General features: G+C 37.0%; 1 protein-coding gene across 11 annotated transcripts in view; it reads right to left on the bottom strand.

Moving 5' to 3' along the window:
* The window catches only part of HEATR5B (HEAT repeat containing 5B), a 117,981-nt gene that overhangs the window by 78,630 nt on the left and 18,212 nt on the right, over nucleotides 1-21,139 (bottom strand). For all 11 annotated transcript variants that reach the window (XM_054548218.2, XM_063713723.1, XM_024242659.2 and 8 more), the window contains exons 9-18: nucleotides 20,827-20,982; nucleotides 19,817-20,067; nucleotides 16,996-17,107; nucleotides 15,638-15,790; nucleotides 13,948-14,047; nucleotides 13,510-13,619; nucleotides 12,361-12,524; nucleotides 11,477-11,652; nucleotides 8,509-8,614; nucleotides 4,635-4,825 (exon numbers count right to left, since the gene is read on the bottom strand). In XM_054548218.2, coding sequence (XP_054404193.1) covers nucleotides 4,635-4,825; nucleotides 8,509-8,614; nucleotides 11,477-11,652; nucleotides 12,361-12,524; nucleotides 13,510-13,619; nucleotides 13,948-14,047; nucleotides 15,638-15,790; nucleotides 16,996-17,107; nucleotides 19,817-20,067; nucleotides 20,827-20,982 — 1,519 coding nt within the window. The remainder of the gene's footprint in view (nucleotides 1-4,634; nucleotides 4,826-8,508; nucleotides 8,615-11,476; nucleotides 11,653-12,360; nucleotides 12,525-13,509; nucleotides 13,620-13,947; nucleotides 14,048-15,637; nucleotides 15,791-16,995; nucleotides 17,108-19,816; nucleotides 20,068-20,826; nucleotides 20,983-21,139) is intronic.

Raw genomic sequence — 21,139 nt, 5'->3', positions numbered from 1 at the left:
CAATATGCAAATACAGCTGACTGACCTGTTTTTCCTACCTCATTGTCTAATCTTCTGTAAATCCTATCCAGTGCATTTTTTCATTTCATACATACATTTTACATTTCTAGGTTTCCTCTGGGCTGTTTTTACAAATTCCTTTTCTCATATCATACTCACGTTTTCCTGTACTTCCTTGAAAATGTAAAGCATATTTATAATAACTCTTTTAATATTCTTATTTGCTAATTTCATCATTTTTTAAATTTCTGGGCCGTTTCTATTGATTGATGTTTTCTCCAAGTAAGAGGTTATATCTTTCTGCGTCTTTATGTGTCTAGTAATTTTTGATTGGATACAGGATATTGTGAATTTTATGATGTTGAGTTGCTCCATTTATTGTATTCCTTTAAATATTGCTGAGTTTTGTTCTGGGATACAGTTCAGCTACTACTAACAATCAGTTTCATTTTCTCAAGGCTTGCTTTTAAGCTTTTTTAGGCTGGGTCAGGGATGTTGCTCCCATTACTGAAGCAATATCATTCTTAGGGCTTCACCTCAGGAGGTCTTTCTATTCTGAATAGTGGGAACACAAAATATTCTCAGCCCTGTGAGTTCTGAAGATTGTTTCACCTATTCCCTTTTGGTGGTTCTTTCCCTGGTCTTGGGTAGTTTCCTTGTATTCTGCACATATCAGTATTCAGCCAAAGACTTTCAATCATCCTTCTGTTCATAGCTCTCTCCCTGTGCAGCTCTCTCCTCTCTGTTATTCCACCCTACACATTCTAGCTACCTTGCCTCCCCAAATTGCAAATGCTCTCTCCTCAAGTTTGGGTTTCCTATTTCTGTACTTAAGCCTGGAAACTTTCTGCAAGCAGTAATCTGGAGCATCTTTAGTGTTCCCTTTGTTTCTTTCCCATTCCTAGGAATCACTGTCCTATGCTGGCTGTTGTCCAATGTCTCAAAACTGTTGTTTCAGTTATTTTATCTGTTTTTCTAGCAGTTTAAGACACAAGGGTAAATACAGTCCCTGTTATTCCACCACTAATGGCAGTTAAAGTCCTGTACATTCTTTTAATGTTTATCTGAAAGAATAAGATTTCATCCTTTTGTTCATATTTAACTAGTAATGTAGAGATCTGAAATGAAGCTAACATGTAAACTTCATTTTGGACAATGGAAAGGATCAAATAAAAGAAGCTATGAAGGAATACTTTTTTAAGCCATAAAATACTATGACTCATAATCATGCACCAATACAGTCAATTACTATTAGAAAACAGAACAAAATACTACTAGGAACAAAGCACCTAAATTAACAAAGCAGCCTAAAAAGCAATTTTGGTTGTATTTTCAAAACTTTATTAAAACTCTTAATAAGCTATCCACAACCAGATTTCTGGCAACCTCATTAAAAGTCAAGAGATGGGCCAGGCACACTGGCTCACGCTTGTAATCGCAGCATTTTGGGAGGCCAAGGTGGGTGGATCATTTGAAGTCAGGAGTTTGAGACCAGCCTGGCCAACATGGCGAAACTCCATCTCTACTAAAAATATAAAAATTAGCCGGGCGTGGTGGCGGGCGCCTGTAATCCCAGCTACTCGGGAGGCTGAGGCACAAGAATCACTTGAACCCGGCAGGTGGAGGTTGCAGTGAACTGAGATTGCACCACTGCACTCCAGTCTGGGCAGCAACAGGGAAACTCTGTTTCAAAAAAAAAAAAAAAAAAAAATTGAGAGATGAATAATCATCCCCACGACTCTAGTTGGCCAGTTTGCCTACTGCAAACTAAAGAAAATTCTAAGTGCTGTCACAGAACAGATGTTAAGAAATGTGGCAGGCTGGGTGCAGTGGCTCACAGTTGTAATCCCAGCACTTTGGGAGGCTGAGGCGGGCCGATCACCTAAGGTCAGGAGTTCGAGACTAGCCTGGCCAACATGGTGAAACGTTGCCTCTACTAAAAATACAAGAATTAGCTGGGCATGGTGGCCTGCACCTGTAATCCCAGCTACACGGGAGGCTAAGGAAGGAGAATCACTTGAACCTGGGAGGTGGAGGTTGCAGTGAGCCAAGATCGCGCCTCTGCAACAGAACCAGACTCCGCCTCAAAAAAAAAAAAAAAGAAGCTGGATGTGGTGTCTCCCTCCTGTAATCCCAACTACTCAAGAGGCTGAGGTGAGAGGGCTGCTTTAGCCAAGGAGTTTGAGACCAGCCTGGGCAACACAGCAGGATCCCATCTCAAAAAAAAAAAGAAATGTAGCAATGAATGAAGTGAAGTAGGTCTATCTGTAACATTATTTCTAACATATCATATCCTTGGATAAGTAATCTTTACCTCTCTAAGCCTCCATTTCTCTACCTAAGTGAAATTATTATTATTCCTAAAGAGCAGTTGTTTTGAGGAATAAAGAAGTTAAGAATAAATGCAATCTGTGAATTCTAAAACATTACACAGATTAGAAAGTTACCTTTGTGTTATTATTTCTCAAAAAGTAACAGGTTAGTGAACCTAAAGCGGAATCAATGTTCACAGTGATAATCATCTCTTCACAGAAAATAATCTTAGATATAAGAATATACATTTCTCAGAGGTCTCAAAGTGACTTTCAATTGAATGGAAATAAATTCAACTATCAAAGATTTTTATTTTTATCCAAACTGGGTCTTAAACAATTGAAGGTACTCCCTATTAACCTAGAATGGTTTACAGAATGATTCCTGTCTTAATTTCTGTGAATTTCTGTCTTAATGCTAAGTTAGTATAAGATTTCAATGTGCAAATATACAAGACGGACCTGCAGCTATAGGTGATTTTAGCGTTTCACAGTCAGATATTATATCAGCAAGAGATGATGTTGATGAAAACAGTCTAATATAATGAGGCTGTGAAAGACTGAAGTTTTTCCAAAATACAACCAGAGTCTGCCAAATCTAAGACACCATCGTTTTAAAAAATGTACCATTACTTTACATAGCAGTATAAAAAAATTAAAATGCTGCCAAATATCATGACATTTCATACAGAATTTAAGAAAAATTCCAGTTTTAAATAAAATGTGAAAAAATGGGTAACAAAATCTTCGTAATAATTATTTCAGATCATAAGGATTTGAAAAAGATAATGAAGGTAAGCACTGATAATACTTGCAAACAACTAAATTGGACAGGTATAAATAAATGAAATGTCCTTGTGTTTGATCAAAGTACAAAACAAATACAGTATCCTACAGATATTGAGGACACATAATTTTTTTTTTGAGACAGAGTCTCGCTCTGTCACCCAAGCTGGAGAGTAATGGCATGATCTTGGCTCACTGCAATCTCCACCTCCCAGGCTCAAGTGATCCTCCCATCTCAGCCTCCCAAGTAGATGGGACTATAGGTACATGCAACCATGCCCAGCTAATTTCTGTATGTTTTGTAGAGACAGGGTTTCACCATGTTGCCCAGGCTGATCCAGAATTCTTGGGCTCAAGTGATCCACCCACCTCAGGCTCCCAAAGTGCTGGGATTACAGGCAAAAGACAATGCGCCTGGCCAAGGACACATAAACTAAAACTCCTCGTAATTAAAAAAAAAAATTACCCTTCAAGAGCTTTCTAAAGAAACATACTCCTACTTCACCTGTTATGAACAGAGCACAAACCATTAAATGGATAACTAAGATTGTTTCTTTTAATAAATCTTTAATAAAAAGCTATTTCATAATCAATGGCAAATATTTGGAAAGAGGAAAACTAATCTATAGCTAGAAAATAGCAGCAATCATTCTGCAGAAGATTAAGTGTCTGGTTATATTTTAATTGTCTTTTGCCTGCTCATATTATCCTTAGTGCCTTAGGGCATTATCGAATAACCAATCAAATTGCCATTTACAAGTCAAGACAAGGAAAGCTATTTACAGATAGGCAATAATTCAGAAAATACATTTTCTTCAGAACTACTACTTCATAGCCACTGCTTCATACTTTCTCTTTTGTTAATGATCATGACATAGTTTGGTATATTTAATACTCTATATATACGATAGCTAAGAATGATATAATTTACATAACACAAGTGTCAGTTCTGGACAACCCTTGATTTTTAAGTTCTCTACTTACGCACTTGATTAACAAGTCAACAGTCACTAATAACTGCAACTCATCATCTTAATGATACTTATTTGGGTCTCTGAGATCACTCTTTATAATTAATATATAAGTAAATCCTTGAAACCTGATGCTTAACTATTCTGTTTCAGTCATAATTTAAGAGATAAACTTGGTAGCAGTTAGAAAAAGAATGGCTTATTCCAAAAAGTGGATAATTAACAAAAAGAATAAAGAGGGACAAGGAGAGAAAATGACTTCAGAGCACCTCTTCAGTGAATACACATAACTGAGAGAAGTCCTTATTAACATTTTTCTTGATTTCATTAAGTAACATTCAAGAGCTGAATTAGAAGCCCTCTCCACGCAGAAAGTATCTAACATAACTTTCCCAGATTCTAAAGTTGAATCAACTGCTAAATTAAAAATTGAGATCATTACAAAAAACCCACAAAATATTATCACATGCTGTATACCATGTGGAAAACATACACTCCAGTTAATTATTATTTAAAAGACATATTTGCCTACATATGAAACTTGTTAGTAAAGAAACTCACTTACTTGTCAAAGCTATATTGGGCCATTCTAGCAATAAAAGTTGCTTCTCCAACCACCTGAGCCATTCTTCCAAGAGCTTCCCCGGCCGCACAACGTAAGATGGGGTTTGGGTTGTCCAGAGGACCCATAACCAGTGTCAGAGCAGATTTACGAACTTCCTCAGGTCCTAAAGTACTTTTGTTTTCAGCTAAGCCCTACATTAAAAAAAAAAAAGGACAGCAATTCATAATTCATGATTTTTTTTTTTTTTTTTTTTTTTTTTTTAAGGCAAGGTCTTGCTCCCTTGCCCAGGCTGGAGTGCAGTGGCACAATCACTGCTCACTACAGCCTCGACCTTCTGAGCTCAAGCAATCCTCCCACCTCAGCCTCCTGAGTAGCTGGGACTATAGACGCATGCCACTCTGCTGGGCTAATTTTTAAAAAGTTTTTGTAGAAATAGGGTCTTACTATGTTGCCCAGGCTGGTCTTAAACTCCTGAGCTCGAGCAATCCTCCTGCCTGAGCCTCCTAACGTGCTGGGATTACAGGTGCACCTGGCCTCGCAATTCATATTAAATAAAGGAAAAATACGTGCTGCAATCTTTCTAAAATATAAATACATCTTCATAAGTTATTTTCTTCAGCCAGTTTTCACATGTATACACTAATGTCTAGAATCTGTAACTGTTCAATTCACGGTAATAACTTTCCTAAATACGATTTCAGAACATGATCTATAACATAGCCATAGTCTGACTGGCCCTAAGAGACATTTGCAGGGAGTGTCTCTATTCAAAGACTAGTACCTAAAAGTTACTTCCATATATTAAGGACACTGTATTACTAAATCAACCATTATTTAACTGATTGAAATTTATCACTCTAAGGAAACATTCTCCTATTTCACCTGTTATGAAACAGAGCACAAACCATTAAATGGATTGGTTCTATCTTTTAAGAAATCTTTAACAAAAAAATGATTTCAGAATCAATGGCAAATATTTGGAAAGAGGATATTTGGAAGAGTATTTCATACTGTTGATGAGTATGAAACTGAATAGTTTATATAAAAATTTCACAGAAGACAATTATATGACTTAAACAGTATAATCAACATACATCTAAAAACAAAATGAGGCCAGGCGCAGTGGCCTACGCCTGTAATCCCAGCACTTTGGGAGGCCACGGTGGGGAGATCACGAGGTCAGGAGATCAAGACCATCCTGGCCAACATGGTGAAACCCCATCTCTACTAAAAATACAAAAAAAATTAGCTGAGTGTGGTTGCACTTGCCTGTAATCCCAGCTACTCAGCAGACTTAGGCAGGAGAATCACTTGAACCCGGGAGGCAGAGATGTTACTGCAGTGAGCCGACATCACACCACTGCACTCCAGCCTGACAACAGAGTGAGACTCCGTCTCCAAAAAAAATAAATAAATAAACAAATGAGGTGGCTGGGTGCAGTGGCTCACGCCTGTAATCCCAGCACTTTGGGAAGCTGAGATGGGTGGATCGTGAGGTCAGGAGATGGAGACCATCCTGGCCAACATGGTGAAACCCCGTCTCTGCAAAAAATACAAAAATTAGCTGGGCATGATGGCGCGTGCCTGTAATCCCAGCTACTCGGGAGGCTGAGGCAGGAGAATCGCTTGAACCTGGGAGGCGGAAGTTGCAGTGAGCCGAGATCGCACCACTGCACTCCAGCCTGGCAACAGGGCGAAACTCCATCTCAAAAAAAAAAAAAAAAAGGTAAAAATAATAATTAGTAACTGAATGTTGAAGTAGTTTGTTCATCATATTAAATGACACTCTCTTTGTTCTAGCTGTACTTACCATCCTGGAACTTCATTTATTTATTTGAGACCAAAAATCTATGTCACATTGCGTGAGGAAAATGTTAACTACAGCAGAGGCATTAGCATATCTATGAAGAAAAGTGTAATCTGTACAGCAATATTACAGTTGGTTCACTATTCTCCCAATCACTGAAGGAGACCATGACCACCCCATTCCTTTTTTAAAAAACTCACAGGCCCAAATTAGTTGATGGTCTCTTCATAGAGTTTATACTAATGGTTATATAAATGGTCCAAACCTGTGTTTCTTCTTCTTCTTTTTTTCTTTTTTTTTTTTTTTTTCTTTCCTGAGACAGAGTCTTGCTCTGTCCCCCAGGCTGGAGTGCAATGGCATGATCTCGGCTCTTTACAACCTCTGCCTCCCAGGTTCAAGTGATTCTCCTGCCTCAGCCTCCCTAGTAGCTGGAATTACAGGTGCCTGACACCACGCCCGGCTAATTTTTGTATTTTTAGTAGAGATAGAGTTTCATCATGTTGGCCAGGCTGGTCTCAAACTCCTGACCTCAGGTGATCCCCCCGCCTCGGCCTCCCAAAGTGCTGGGATTACAGGCATAAACCACCATGCCCAGCCCCAAACCTTTATTTCTATAATCAATGCCTATATATATCCTTTTTCCCTGATGTTTACAAAATACAACTTAAGCATGACTTAAGACATGTTCATGCAAACACATATTTGCTACCATTTTATTTTAAAACAATACTTTAAGCTTAGCACTGAATAATATAAAAAGTATTCAAACACGTTATGATAGAGTGCCTAGTATGATGCACAAACCCTGTGAGATAGGCAAAATATCTGTAACAGTGGTCCCCTCTTTTCCACAGGGTACACATTCCAAGGCCCACCTTGGATGTCTGAACGAAGGGATTAGGAACCTGATTGCTGTCAATGGGAACTTGTTCCTGTTCACGTCTTCTACTCAGAAACTTAATGCCTTTTGAATTTTAACTAGGCACTTATCACACACCGTGGCCATGATTTTTGTAATTTGCGACGGGACAGCAAAACTAACACAAATTCCTCTTTCCTTCTTCACAATTTCAGACAGAAGATTTGTTCTTCCTGTAGATCTCAGCAACTCTGGCATATGATATTATTTCTTTCCTTCTTAAGTTGGGAACTTTCTCTTCTTTACTTAAAGGAAGCACTTTACAGCTTCCCTTTGGTATATCCAAATTGCCAGAATCACTACTTTTGCACTTTGGGGCCAGTATGAAGTAAAACAAGGGTTATCTGAACATAGGTGCTGCCACACTGCAGCAGCCCATCTGATAACTGAGACAGATGGTGACCAAGTGACTAACAGACAGGTAGGGTAGAAAGTGTGGAATCACTGGACAAAGAGATGATTCTCGTCCTAGGCAGGACAGGGCAAGATGGAACAGGACAGTACAAGATTTTATCATGCTACTCCGAATGGTGCACAATTGAAAACTTATAAATTATTTCGGGAAATTTCCATTTAATATTTTCAAACCACAGTTGACTATTGGTAATTGAAACTGCAGAAAGCAAAACTGCGGATAAGGAAAGGACTACTGTATTCTACTTCATACCTGTAGAAACTACAACTCAAAAAAGGTTAAAAAAGTTTAAAGAAATTACTCTGGACACAAACCTAGAGTAGCTTAATGAGAACACAATCTCTAAATGCAACATTCTTTCAACTATGTAACACTGCCTCACATGATTTGTGGCCTAAACCACAGATCAAGCTTCAGCTCTATTCAGTTAACCTTCAGTAGAATATCAGATTTCATTCATCAAACATCTTTGAAAATTCTGAAAGAATTTATTGGCACTTGTAAAATCTGAAGTTCAAATTGAAACACAAACTTTAACAACACTAAAATATAAAACATTTATTTAACTACACTGAGCCTAACATAAAGTTTCAAGTAATTTAACTAAGCTAACATAAAGGCACAGTTACTAAGTGATATACATATAAACATTATAATAATCTTGCTATGTCTGGCTTATTAAATGCATTAATTAAAAGCTTATTTCAGAATAGTATGTATTAAAAGTAAATACCTTTAGTGCACTAAGAACAGCAGTAAATATGTTAAGCTGCACAGCTTGCTGGCGGACACCTTTAGCTTGTTTAACACATTCGGCAAAGTGATCCAACATTTGTAATCTATAACAATAAGAAAAAAATCACATTAGTGACAAATTTTATTCCAATATGGCTCAAAAACAGATAAGAAGAGTACAAGTTAATTGTTTAGCAAATAATTCCCCATGTTATCTCTTTTCTATTTCATTCCCACAGCTAGTCCAAACCAGATCTCCTCCCATATTATTATATGGACATGCAGTTATTAAATGGAACAAGAAAAGAGTTTCAATTAACAAAATAAGGACATAATTGCAGTGGTCTTCAACATTAACAGCACTGTCCAACAAAGCGCCTGGCATCTAGTAGATGCTCAAGGTTTCTTGTACAGATAACAATAATTAATTATGTATCTCTATGGAAGATTTTTAAGTTAGAAAATTTTAAATGTAGTATAATTCTTTTTCCTTTTTTAAAAATACTCTTAGAATAGTACCTCATGTCCTAGCCTCAGAAGCTTTTGGGAAAGTTCAAAAAAGATTTAGCTTTGGCTAATTTTTTTAAATGTAAAAAACCAGAAGTGAATTGTTTTTTATATTAATAAAAAAGAAGCAGTTTATAAAAAAAAAAATCCATGGCCGTCTTAGATGATTTTTCTCTTTTTCTTTTTTTTGAGATGGAGTTTTGCTCTTGTTGCCCAGGCTGGAGTGCAATGGCGCGATCTCGGCTCACCACAATCTCCGCCTCCCAGGTTCAAGTGATTCTCCTGCCTCAGCCTCCCCAGTAGCTGGGATTACAGGCATGTGCCACCACTCCTGGCTAATTTTGCATTTTTAGTAGAGACTGGGTTTCTCCATGTTGGTCAGGCTGGTCTCGAACTCCCAACCTCAGGTGATCCACCTACCTCGGCCTCCCAAAGTGTTGGGATTACAGGCGTGAGCCACTGTGCTCAGCACTTTTTTTTTTTTGAGACTGAGTTTCGCTCTTGATGCCCAGGCTGGAGTGCAATGGTGCAATCTCGCCTCCCTGCAACCTCTGCCTCCTGGGTTCAAATGATTCTCCTGCCTCAGCCTCCCGAGTAGCTGGGACTATAGGTGTTCGCCACTACACGCAGCTAATTTTGTATTTTTAGTAGAGAAGGATTTTACCATGTTGGCCAAGCTGGTCTCAAACTCCTGACCTCAGGTGATCTGCCCACCTTTGCCTCCCGAAGTGCTGGGATTACAGGGGTGAGCCACCATGCCCAGCCCATTTCAGAAGATTTTGATAAAAAGAGAGTGACAGAGCATTATTCTAAAAAGAAATGATGTGAAACAAAGGAATCCAAGGAAGTTGGATTTAGTACTAAGACAATTATGACCTCAAGTTGGTAATAAAATCTCCCTGAGGTCGCTGTAAGGATTTAAAGCTCAATTTGTACTAGTCTACAGGTCTCAGGTCAAAGCATTCTTCAAAACTCACATGAAGATACAGATTCAGATGTATGTGTATACATGCACATTTTGATGTACTTTAAAAAACTTTTAAAAGTAAGTAAGTACCTTTAGTGCACTAAGAACAGCAGTAAATATATTAAGCTGCACAGCCTGCTGGTTAAAAACCAAAGTAGGATCACTTCTTGCTTTTTACCTTTTTAATTTAACATTGTATCATGAGCATCTTCTATCAAAACACTGTCTCTACAAAAATGGACTATTATTTATTCACTTATCCTCCTACTGTTGGATATTTATGTTATTTATTATATATTTTTACTAGAATTTATTTATTTATACTTCATCTTATTCATAAAAGTGATCATATAGAATGAAGATAATCCTAGATTTCAGTTATAGCTTTCATAACTAGTTGTATAACCTTGTGTACACCAAACTCTTAGATATGGATTTCCTTAAGATTTAAAACCAAAATGTTGAAATAGATGCTTTATGAGATTCTTCCACCTTTAACGTCATTTAACATTTATGTGGCAACCAAATGTTCTTAAAGATATTTGGGTAAAGTTTCATATTTAAACTTTTTTCTCCTCAAATTAAAAAGCAATTAATCAAGGAACCTACATGTTTAAAGATATCTTTTTTCTCCTCAAATTAAAAAGCAATTAATCAAGCAACCTACATATTAAAGACATTTTTTATTTTGTAATTTTTGTAGAGATGAGTGTCTCACTATGTTTCCCAGGCTGGTCTCAAACTCCTGGCCTCAAGCAGTTCTCTTGCCTTAGCCTCCCAAAGTGCTGGGATTGCAGACGTAAGCCACCACAACCAGACCCAACAATATTTTTAAGGCATTTTAATTTTGTAAAGCTTTTAAGTTATCTGTGATGGTCTTGTATTAATTCATTTCTGTTTTCCTTTTGGGAAAATCACAATATACAAACTGCCTACTAAAGCTAGGAATAGTGTCTGTGGATATAGAATATACCAAACCAAAATGCTTCTATTACAAAAAGAACCAATTATGTTAGTTTCCAAGTTCTAGACTTGAACCACCTCACAAACGTTATTAGGGAGTGGAATTTTCATCCATTTACTTCTTCAACCACAAAGTCAACAGGCTTAGCAAACTGACGTTCTTAATTAAAGATATAGTCAAAACCTATGTATGAACTATCAAACGAACTATTATAATGCATTTTTTTTTTTGCCAACAGTTGTCATTCTAGCATATATAATGAAAATTTTGTTATAAAATACAGTCCACAATACAACGGATATCAGACACTAGTACACAGGGTCAAATCTTACATAAAGTCTCAAATTATGTGCAATTTGCATGCAATTTTTTTTATCATGTATGTGTCACGTTAGTAAATCTGTAAGAGTACTATTTAAGTATTATAGTAACTCACTTTATTGCAGAGCTAACTGGGATGAGAAAATCTACTCTTTGTTTAATATAATATATATTTAACAAAAATTACCTGATTGACTTTATACTAACCGGTGTTTATAAGAAACATGAGGAAACACTACACCAAAAAGGGCCACAGAAGCATCAATGACTGAGACTCCGAGAGGGAGGGGACCAGGTACTGCTTCTCCAGCAGGTATCCGTAAATAAATAGAGGAAGGATCATGTTCCAGAGCCCCACTTCCAGAGGCACTGTTTGGCTGGAGCTGCAAAAGAGTGAAATAAAAATTATTCAAAATCTACTTTAGGAAATCTACTTATTAAACATTGGGAATGAGGATTACGGCAGAGGAAAAGGGAGAAAAGGCAACAAAAAAAGAATGACTGGATCCGAACATTTGAAAACAGACCAAAATGTAATTTGGTCATTAAAAAATCATCAGTAACACCTTATACAAATTTTAAGAAAAGCTTTATTCATTCGAAAACATGTTTACACCACCCACCTTATTGCGTGAACAATATACACAAGATCTTAATCCCACAAACAATTATTTTATATGGGCCTTTAATCACTCTTCTTAAAAAGTACATAAGAAATAATGTATTCAGTTGGCAAAAGTTCTAAATCTTCAACCTACTAACTCATTCCTCTCCAACCTGTCACAAAACAAAACAAACTAAAACAAAACAAAATACCAATAACCAAAAAGCCAATTAAAACTGATCTTTATCACAGCCACCACAAGGTATCTAAATACACAGAATATTAAATCAAGACAATTTGCCAAATTCTCACTCTTCCTGTTTAACTTTTTTCACTATCTACCACCAGGATGCCATCTTTAAGTGTCTAAGAACACTAAATGGGGATTAAACCTTTCTATACACTATTTTCTTTTTAAGTGACAATGTGTAATAGGACCATTGTTTCAGATTAAGTTAGTATTTCATTTCCCTCTATGGTTTATTACCTGGTCTTCAATTGATTTATGATCAGTTTCCTGAAGCCAAGAACCAAGAAGAACACTATCATCATAATGGCAGAGGGATCTGAGGAGGGAAGTAGTTGTGTTGGCTGAGTTGTCAGTCAAAGTGAATTCCGCCACCAGTTCTCTAAGAAGTGCGTTAAAAGATCCTAAAAAACAGAATTTCAGATCAGATTAAAAAGAATAATTTTTGTGACAATTATAATCATTGCCCACAAAGAGCTGCAACATGTTCAACAGGAATAAAATAATTAAGTCTCTGTTCTCTTCTTTAAAAAAATCTATATTTAAATGCTGGTTTTAATATACAATAATGGTACTTCCTTTCATATATTGTATTCTGTCTTTTAGCCCAAATTATTTAAAATAACCAAAAAACTCAAACAGAGGAAAGAGAGGCGGGTGCCATAGCATGCTTGTAGTCCCAGCTACTCAGCAGGCTGAGGCAGGAGGATTGCTTGAGCCCAAGAGATTGAGACAAACCTCTGCAACACAGCAAGACCCTGTCTCAAAAACACACACACACACACACACACACACACACACACACTTTATTTTAAATATATTAAATGTGATATGATTATTATTATTTATTGCCCAATAATGTACAATGAACCGCAGCACACCGAAATTCTTGGTCATGATTATACTGTAAAGAAATCAATGGTTTATTTTACTATTAATATTTTACATAATATTTGATTTCTCCCTCCAGATCCTCAAATTATTGGCTATATTACAATATATAGGAAGCATTTCAGTGTATTAATTAAAAGTGCACACTTTGAAGATAAACCAGCTAGATTTGAATCCAAGCTCTGCCACTTAACTAGCTCTAAGTCTTGGGTAAGTTAAGTTTCTTTAAGTCTCTCAATCTGAGATTCTTCATCTATAAAATAGGGCTAAAGGCTTCATAAGTTGCAATAGAGTCAAAGAAGCTAATACAAAAGGCTAAAAACGAGACCCAGAACACAGTAAGTAGTCAACAAGTGTCAGCTACTCTACATGAAGAAAAATAAAATGGTGGCCTTCCTTTGCACAGTAAGTCAGTGGGAGAGCCTTGGTCAGACTCTATAATACGGTGAAGAACTGTAAAGAAAAATTTTTATCAGATACCACAAATTTTTAATTTACCTTCATAAGTTTTTGGAGGTAACAAAGCCAAGATATCGTAAAGTCTTAAACGGACCATTGCAGCACTAGCTTTCAGATGAGCTCCATGGGCTTTCATTACAGATGGAATGCTAAAATATCAAAAACATAGTTGGTAATGGCTTACCAGAATAAGTATTACCTATAAATTTTTTTAGCAATGTATCAATGTACTGCCAAAGTACACTGATAAGTATACACTTTCATTTTAGCTTATGTTGTGGTCTTCACTGTAACAAACACTTTAAGATACAACTGTATTTCAATCCACACCATTGCTGTAATTTTTTAAAGTTATATTACAAAAGTAAAGTTTTCTATGTTTCCTAGATGATTCTAGAAGAAAGCACGAAATATGGCTGAGAAGTATATTATTAATATATAAAATAGGATGTGAATTTGTCTTAATTGCTTACTTACTGTGACATCATAGTCATGGCACATTCAATAGGGGTCATCAATTTTCGAATCACATCTTCAGTTAGCAGCTCAGGACAATGTGCAACAAAGCTCCTCATGGCTAGATAAAACGTTTAAAAGGACAGATTTGGAGTAGCTGTTGTGAACATGAATTAATTTATAAAATTGTATAACTATAAAGGCAGTTGTAATACTTAATTATTATAACTTACAAGGTTCTAAAACCATGCCGAACCAAAAGAAAAACTTGCAACAACTACAAAGAAAAATCGTGGAAAAGGGTAGAAAAAAGGTGGATAGAAAAATGGAGGAAGAGAAGGTACTGGTTAGAGAGATTTCTGTGGGTGGAAATTCAGAGGACTATGATCCCATAGGAATTCAGACGACTACAAAGAAAGAAATTTTAAGGCATTGTTTATAAACATATACATTCATGTGTATAAACAATGCCTTAAAATTTACATGAATTTTTTACATATATTACATATATATTTGCAACTTTTACAGATATATGTGTGTATATGTGTGTGTGTGTGTGTGTGTGTGTGTGTGTGTATACATATATATAAATTTTTTTTTTTTTTTTTTTTTTTTTTTGAGACGGAGTCTCGCTCTGTCAACCAGGCTGGAGTGCAGTGGTGAGATCTCGGCTCACTGTAACCTCCACGTCCCAGGTTCAAGCAATTCTCCTGTCTCAGTCTCCTGAGAAGCTGGGACTACAGGCAAGCACCAGCACGCCTGGCTAATTTTTGTATCTTTAGTAGAGACAGGGTTTCACCATATTGGTCAGGCTGGTCTAGAACTCCTGAGAGTGACCCACCCGTCTTGGCCTCCCAAAGTGCTGGGATTACAGGCATGAGCCACAGCACCCGGCCACTACATATATTTTTGCATTTTGAATTTTTACATATATTTATGTAAATATATATGTATATAAACAAAAATGGTCCAGTGAGAAAAAATATTTTTATTGGCCCCTTAGCAATAGAGCCAAGACTAAAACACCTCTTAGATGTGTGAGAGTAAAGGTGCCCCCTTGCCTGGCTGCCCTTGTGGTTAAACATGTATCTCTCTCCCAGTTTGGAAAAAGAAGTAGTTTTCACCCTGAGATAAACCAAAAAAGAACTGGGACATCCAATGTCATTCTAGTTCTCAAACGAAACAAAACCTGAGTGTTTCCTGTAAGCTGTTAACTCCCAGGCGAAAACAACTGTATCTGTTATTTTTGTAATGTTGATACCTGAAAAATATATGAAGGTTTGGAGATTTGATAAGGATGTGAAAAAACAGCTGTTTCTCCATTATGAAAAGACTAACTGCAAATGCAATAACTTTGGTAATCCTGAGTTTCTTTTTCTTTAAACAGCTGTTGGGTATTTTTTTTTTTTACATGGTGACTCAGTGCTTCTTTGACGGGTAAGATAGCAACAAGTGGGAATAAGAGGCCTGAGTTCTAGTTCCTGTCTAACCACCAGCTCTAAACACTTTTTCAGAATCTGGATTTCATTTTTATTACAAAGTTAGCAAACTGAAGTGGATCATTTATAAAGTTTCTATTTAAATCTAAAAGCCTATGAATTTATCATTATCCAGTAAAATAAAAAAACTATAAAATAGTGATTTTTCTTTTACTTTACAAATATTTTAGTAATATCATAATATTGTGAAGCACAATCCTTTCAGTTCTTACCACATAGAGCTCCAGCACGACCTTCCAAAGTTACCTGCCAGGTAAAAGAATCACCTCGGGCCTTCTCAGCTTCCAATTCCTTTAAGGAACGTGGGAAAACATTTCGCCACAATAACAACATCTTGGGCAGATGGTAACGAACTACAGATGGTCCTAACCAAGAAAATGAGAATACAAAACCATGTATATGTAACATACCTTACAAACAAGTATCAAGGAAGATGAGCCCATCACAAACTTTAAGTAATTTTAGAGATGAAAATAGAGTAAAATACTGATGTTTAACAATATCTGTTATTTCACTCTATTTTTATCTCTAAAATTACATTATTTTCGAACTTTATTCACTGATTAAAATATAGATCAAAGCATAATAAAATTCACCTTAAACTGTCAATATTTTTAGAATCCAAACATAAAATACACAAAAAGCAATTTTTAAAGGATTACCCAACTGTATTGAGAATGGTGGATTGCATATTATCAATAAAATATATCTCAGACACATTCTATGAGGTCTTTTTCATATATATATGTATATAAACAGATATACCCACTCCCACACACATACAGATACATATTCCTCAGTTTTGGGGGCAATTTATGTGGTTAATTTAGTTTCATGGAGATACAATATATTCAGACCTAGGAATCCATGTTTACATTGCTAAAAAATTCATTTAACATACCACTTAACATACTTAACATAAACTTCTGGAAATGAGTTGCAACTTTTTGTTTTCTTCAGAAAAGAAAAGTAGGTCAAAGTATAATTTCCAATAGATAGATGCTTAGATCTGTATCATAACTGTGTAGTACACATATGCACACACTTTTTACAGCAGCAGCTAAACATATGAACTAAAATGTGAACATACCCCATCACAATAATAGGTATTTTTGTACTATGTACAATGTTAAATTTTGCCTACACTGCAGATTTGTCATACTACTTAAGAGTGAAACACATTAAGGGTTACCCCAGAAAAGCAGCACTAACAATACCAATTAAATGTGACTTTACCACTCTATTAAAATCACACTGCTGGTTTTCACTTAGGGGATGGAATTTTCCCTCATATTTTCATCTCTTTTAAACACTAAACTCATCAGGTAGACAAAGGTTATTCTGATGGTAAAGGTGAAACTTTGCTAACAACTTTCTCATTAAATGTCCTTAAGCAATAATTACCAAAAAGAGAAATCTACTAGCAAATGACGAGGAAAACATCTTTACACCATTTTTACAACTTCAATGAAAATCTAGAATGTGAAGCTTAACACTTTTAAATTAAATTTGCTTTACAGGCTACTGACGGTTATAGCGTGACAAAAATCCTACTCAAATATAATTATACCTAAAGTCATAAGTGCTCCAAGTAAAAGCCAGCCAGCTTGGGTGCGCTGTAAAGATAGCCTGCTATTTTGGGCAGCAGTTCGTAAAAGATCTTCAGCAATACTAACTACCATCTGCAAGAAAAGTTTAGAATTGGATTTTAATTCAAACAAGTTAAATTAAATAAGGAAACAGATAACTAGCATACTTTACTTAAAAGAAGTTGTTGGCTGGATGCGGTGGCTCACGCCTGTAATCCTAGCACTTTGGGAGGCTGAGGCGGGCAGATTGCCTGAGCTCAGGAGTTCAAAACCAGCCTGGGCAACACATTGAAACCCTGTCTCTACTAAAAAATACAACAAAATTAGCCAGGCATGGTGGCGGGCACCTGTAGTCCCAGCTATTCGGGAGGCTGAGGCAGGAGAATTGCTTGAACTGGGGAGGCGGAGGTTGCAGTGAGCAGAGATCGCACTACTGCACTTCAGCCTGGGTGACAGAGCAAGACTCCATCTCAAAAAAAAGAAAAAAAAAAAAAAAAAAAAAAGAAGTTGTCCTTTCGTGTTATTAGCATGTTTTGAAAGAGGCAACATCAAGACCTGGTCAGTCTTGATTGCACTGATGACTCTGAAGAGACCCAGAACAGTGTAGTAATTAAGGACAAGCTCTAGGGCCAAATGTCATCTCTGCCATTTACTCGCATTCTCATCTAGGACAGCTTAGTTCCATCACTGGTAAAACAGAAATAATAGGAATGCCTATCTCAGCCTTGCAAGGATAAAATAAGTTAATATAGCATCTATGCTACTACTTTGTCATTTCATCATGCAACAAATCCACTTCTCATTTTTCCTGTGTCTTCTAAGACTGTAAGCTCCAAAAGATTAGCTTATTTATTTGTTTGTTTTTTAGAGACAGGGTCTCACTCTGTCACCCAGGCTGGTGTGCAGTGGCACAATCATAGCTCAGTGTAACCTGGAATTCCTGGGCTCAAGGGATCCTCCTACCTCAGCCTCCTGAGTAGGGAGGACTACAAGTGTATGCCAACATACTTGGCTAATTTTAAAAATTTCATTTTTTATTTTTTGTACGACAGGGCCTTGCTATGTTTCCCAGGTTGGTCTCAAACTTCTGACCTAAAGTGATCCTCCAGCCTCGGCCTCCCTAGGTATTGGGATTACAGGTCTGAGCCACCATGCCCAGGCAAGGTTAGCTCAATGGTAGATGCATAATAGGAGTTCAACAAATCTTTGAATGTGGAATAATAGTGCCAATAATGACAGCATTTATTTAGTGGTCACATGGGCTAGCACTGTTCTTAGTACTTTGCTGTATTAACATCCACACAGAATGGCTAGTATAGACTTAAATTTGGTGCAGCTGAATAAGAGGGGAGATGAAACTCTAAGAGGTTAGCAGAGCAAAGGCTTCGAAGCTGAAAAAGGCCAGGGAAGAAAGCAAGATAACTAGTCTAATTAGAGCAACAGGAAATTAGAATGAATAGACGGAATGAAGTCAAATCATAAGATACCAGTTTACCAGACAAAGGAGATTATATTTTACTCTCTGAGTACTGGGTATGCCCTAAGGGTCTCTGGGCAAATGTAAAATATGAAAGTGGTGGAAGGAAGATGGGACGTGTGGGGAAGACAGAAAGTCCGAGGAAGATGAGAATGAGGAAGCAACTATATGACAAAGTGAGAGGGAAGTCTCGATTTCATCGGTAGCTATGCAACTCCTATGAATGGACATGGGCTTAATAGCCCAGAAAAAAAATCAAAATTTAAAACTCTAGCCCCAATCTGCCTATGTAAAGTTTCAAATAATATTTATATAAACACCTAAGATTACTGAGAAGAAAACCATGATAGTAGTATACAATAGAAAGAAAGGAGAAAAAAAAAGCTACTCATAAATTGTTTCTTATTTTTTATTTTTTGAGACAGAGTCTTTCCCTGTCACCCAGGCTGGAGTGCAGTGGTGCAATCTCAGCTCACTGCAACCTGCACCTCCTGGGTTCAAGTGATTCTCCTGCCTCAGCCTCCCAAGTAGCTGGGATTACAGGCATGGGCCACGATGCCCGGCTAATTTTTCTGTATTTTTAATAGAGACAAGTTTTCACCGTGTTAACCAGGCTGGTGTCAAACTCCTGATCTCAAATGATCCACCTGCCTCGGCCTCTCAAAGTGCTGGGATTACAGGCATGAGCCACCATGCCTGGCCATGATTTATTAAAACCACTCAATTTTTACTAAACATTATCAAAATGCTAAATATCACAATAGCATAGTCTCCTGACATCTTTGAATGTATAGCAATGTGAACTTTTATTTCTAAAAGCTGAAAGAAAAGCTCTGACTTTCAAATAATTACTATATTAGTATAAGGTTGGGTTTTTTTTTTTTTGAGACAGGGTAGGTCTTGGTCTGTCACCCAGGCTGGAGGACAGTGGCATGTTCACAGCTCACTGTAACCTCAAACTCCTGGGCTCAAGTGATCCTTCCAACCCATCCTCCCCAGTAGCTAGGACCACGAAGTTGGCTAACTTTTTTTATTTTTTGTAATGATGGGGTCTCACTATGTTGCCTAGGCTGTTTTTTTTCTCTTTCCCTCTAAAATAAATTATAACATGTTACTAGACTCAGACAAAATCTATTATCCTTACATCAGACTTAAATATCAAATTATAATTAGGGTCTGTTAACCCCATAGAAAGAACACTATGTTTTATGTTAACATAGTACAACTATTATTTGACCATCCTGTTCAACATTAAACACAGCAGCGTTCCTATAAAGACCAAAGCCCACATGACAGCATTCCCAAGTCTAGGATCTCCGTCATACCTTTCCTTTGGCATGAGGAATGCCCAAAGGACACTGATGTACTCCACCTAACAAAGCAGCCATTGCAAAACTATATCCACTGACAGCTTCTGGTGAGGTCTTCAAGTTGTTGAGCCGTTCTGCACACCTGTCTAGAAATGGTGTCAGCTGGAAAGGTAATGCCACAGCCACACAGCGCAAACACCATGCAGCAGCAAGTCGGGCAGCCATGCTTGGATGAAGAAGCACTGAAGTCACAATCTCCAAAAGCCCTAAAAAAGAAATACTCAAAAATATTACTCTTTAATGAAGTCAAATGACTTCAGAAACTCAAAGACTATCTAAAAAACAATAACTGAAATGATAATCACCAAGATTTCACACATATAGATCCACAACTTTGCCTAAAACTACATACAGTAGAGTACTTCAAAGGAACATTTTCTATGAAGAACATAGTACAATTATATTCAATGTTGATGTAAAATTTAATAGAAGTCTTCAATAAATTTTAGTCAATTTTTATTAAAAAACTACCACAATTGCTTTTGATTTCTGTTCCAAAACTTTATTTAACCATTTAATTCAATATTCTTTACAAGGAATCTTTTTTTTTTTGAGACTCGCTTTGTCCCCCAGGCTGGAGTACAGTGGCATGATCTTGGCTCACTGCAACCTATGCCTCCTGGGCTCAAGCAATTCTCCTGCCTCAGCCTCCCAAGTAGATTACAGGCATGTGTCACCACGGCTGGCTAATTTCTGTATTTTTAGTAGAGACAGACTTTCACCATGTTGACCAGGACGGTCTTGAACTCCCGACCTCAAGTGATCCGCCCACCAGGGCCTCCCAAAGTGCAAGGATTATAGGCACGAGCCACCACGCCCAGCCTATCACAGTTAGTATTAATTTAAGTAAAACCTGATGATCTGAAGTGCTAATGATGATGATAAGCAACTAATCAGGAATTAAATATCAATCACACGACTGAAAAAAGTGAAAAAACATGCTAGCAAGTAACTGAATGTCATACCTATAGACGCTTCTTGAATAAGAGGGGACGCGGTGGCATTCAAGCTCTGCACCAGGCTCCCGAGTTCCTGGAGGGCACAGACCATCACATGCTGGCTTGCTGCAATGTCTGCTGCGCCAGATTTGTTTTCTCCACTTGTGTCATTCACTACTGCTTCTGGAAACACAAAATCATGTCTTTGACATAGGAGAAATGAATTGTGGTATGATTTTTTTGGTCTATACAATTTATGATTTTAGCCATACCAGCTGATGTCTGAGTGTTAAAAACTATGCAGTTATTTCTCAGTGGAAAACTTGTAGAACTAAACACT

Source organism: Pongo abelii, chromosome 12 (assembly GCF_028885655.2).
Source record: "Pongo abelii isolate AG06213 chromosome 12, NHGRI_mPonAbe1-v2.0_pri, whole genome shotgun sequence".
Lineage (NCBI taxonomy): Eukaryota > Metazoa > Chordata > Mammalia > Primates > Hominidae > Pongo > Pongo abelii.
The sequence above is the reverse complement of the archived record's forward strand: the minus strand, read 5'-3'. Positions and strand labels throughout refer to the sequence as shown.